The 2,388-nt window shown below is 44.8% G+C and overlaps 1 protein-coding gene across 1 annotated transcript; it reads right to left on the bottom strand.

The window, feature by feature from the left end:
- Nucleotides 1-248: 248 nt before the first annotated feature.
- On the bottom strand, nucleotides 249-872 carry LOC120056664 (claudin-like protein ZF-A89). The gene has a single exon (XM_039004875.1). The coding sequence runs from the start codon at nucleotides 867-869 to the stop codon at nucleotides 249-251; it is 621 nt and encodes a 206-aa protein (XP_038860803.1). The 5' UTR covers nucleotides 870-872.
- Nucleotides 873-2,388: the final 1,516 nt, after the last annotated feature.

Genomic DNA, 2,388 nt, shown 5'->3' with positions numbered 1-2,388 from the left:
ATTGTGAGTGAAAACAAGTTAAACCCTTGTCTATACCATGAGACCGCACCTACTTGAAACAAAACATTTCAAATGTTGCAATTCAAGAACATTAAAATATTTATTAAAGCAGTTAAAATAAAACACTAGATAAAAAAGTGGGTTACAATTGCCTTTTGACAAATGTCCAGGTCCACTGAAGTGAATCGAAGAACTTGAATCATTTGTACTGCACCAAACGCAGCCATGTAAAACAAGTGTTAATTTTGTCAGACGTAGGCCCCTCCATTGGGGGCGGAATATTTGGCAGAGTACCCCCGCTCTTCGCGCAGGGGGCACTGGCAGCAGAGAAGGACACCCCCGATGAGCATCAGGCCAGCAGAGGCCCAGCCGATGAACAGTGAAGCTCCCAGCTCTCTCCTCTGCGCGTCAGTGAGCAGTGGGTTGTAGAAGTCCCTGATAACAGTGTTGGCAGACCAGGACACTGGGATCAGGCAGAGGACGCCAGCGACTAGGAAAAACACGCTGGATGCGATGGCCACCTTGGACTTGGCCTCCTCGTCCTCGATGCAGTTGGTGCACTTCCCGCCTGCCACGGAGAGTAGGATGCCGATCAAGCCCACGAGGATGAAGATGATCACCAGAGCTCTGGCAGCCTGGAGGTCCTGAGGGAGAGCTAACATGGAGTCGTAGACCTTACACTGCATCTGGCCCGTGCTCTGCTGTACGCAGTTCATCCACAGGCCTTCCCAGAAGGTCTGTGCAGTCACGATGTTGTTGCCTACGAAAGCCGTCACCTTCCACATGGGGAGCACGCAGACGACAATGTCCCCAAGCCAACCAATAATAGCCAGGAAGATGCCCAGAATCTGGAGACCAGCGGAAGACATAACTTTCACTCTGTCGTCAGCCAAGATTCACATAAAACCTAAAAAACCCATGTTTAGCAGGGAAACACTTGCTGAAGTGGTAAAGCTACAGACTCCAACCTATATACCCACCTACCAGGGTGTGGTGATTAATTAAGCCGATTGAAAGCACCTGTTGATGTTTATTGGCCGATACACACCCACCGAAATAATAAATTGCCCAGTCTGCCTATAGTATTGGTCTGAATTTCGCTGCCACCTGTGGAATGTAGCTTACATAATTAACCATAATTGATACAAGCTGTGAGGCTAATAGTACAAGCTCATTCATTGGAAGCATGTCAACCAAACACAGGCAGTTGTATCCACTGAGGAAGTTTGATTAAGCTGACCCGCAGTGCACCAGTCTATGGCTCATGACTTGAACTGGGTAAAAGCGGTGAGGGTGGAGCGCCCATTCCAAATCAGACAGTAATCTGTCCTCAGTCATGTTGTCAACAAGGCAACGTGGTGCATTGTTCAGGACATAAGGCTACAACAATGTCTTTTACGTAAAATATTTTGGAATTTTCAAAACCAATTTTCATTGGGAAGGCAGATAGTGTTTTATCAAAAGCAATCACTTTTGCGTGTGAAATTACAGAATCCTACTCATTACTCCATGTGCTTAACCATGTCACTTTTGTTTTGACTGGACTTTGTCATCGGCCAGAGTCGGGCACCTGCCTCATGCCTGGGTGGCAGCCCGGTTCCAAAACAAATGCAATCTCTTCCCACCAGGGCAACGTGGGCTAGATAATCGAATCCCCTCCTTGGTAGATCATCCATTTAACATCTGACAACCAAAATCACATTCCCAAGTGTGCAAATTAGGATATGGCCCTGTTAGAATACTTTTCATATGCACCCATCCTTTCTTCCCTTCCCACCTTCATAGGCCTATATAAGGCAACTGTAGAAAAATCAAGGATTTTCAAAAGAAAAGTAAACATACAAAGCAACAATTTTCTAGTAGAAACATTTATGTTTGAGACTTTGGTTGTTTCAGAATTTGCATTCTTATTTTGTATACTAGGCCTACATTTCTTTGGGAAGGCCTATATTATTTGATAACAGCATGTTTGCCTGTACCTTACACAATCCTGATAAGGGCCTTTGCTGTCTTTTTGACTATCTGGCTTCCACTAAGTCAAAGTGGGTTGCTGTATATGCCAAAAATGTGTGGGGGCATTTATAAAAAAAATTAAAATAAACAGATTAAGAATAATTGTAGAAACAGGAAGGGTTTTACTTTGTGGCTGTTAACTAGTGATGACCTCATATGGCCTGGCTCCAAGAAAGCACAGTGGAAATGCTCTAGCAGGGACATCTACACATCAGGGAGAGACAGTCACCCCGGTAGTAAAAATACATTTGAGATGTGTCCTAACTGGGGATAGTTGGAACACTAAATATCTCCAATCAGGAACAAGCTAGAACCAGACTCACTGTGCACATGCTGTTTAGTCCTCAACCGTCATATGAAGACGCTAGACCCTGA

This window comes from Salvelinus namaycush, chromosome 12, assembly GCF_016432855.1.
Source record: "Salvelinus namaycush isolate Seneca chromosome 12, SaNama_1.0, whole genome shotgun sequence".
Taxonomy (NCBI): domain Eukaryota; kingdom Metazoa; phylum Chordata; class Actinopteri; order Salmoniformes; family Salmonidae; genus Salvelinus; species Salvelinus namaycush.
Note: the sequence above shows the minus strand (reverse complement) of the source record. Positions and strands in the feature narration are given on the sequence as shown.

Bases quoted from the DNA above. Each gene is read 5' to 3' on its own strand.
- LOC120056664 (XM_039004875.1), bottom strand. From the start codon at position 869: ATGTCTTCCGCTGGTCTCCAGATTCTGGGCATCTTCCTGGCTATTATT.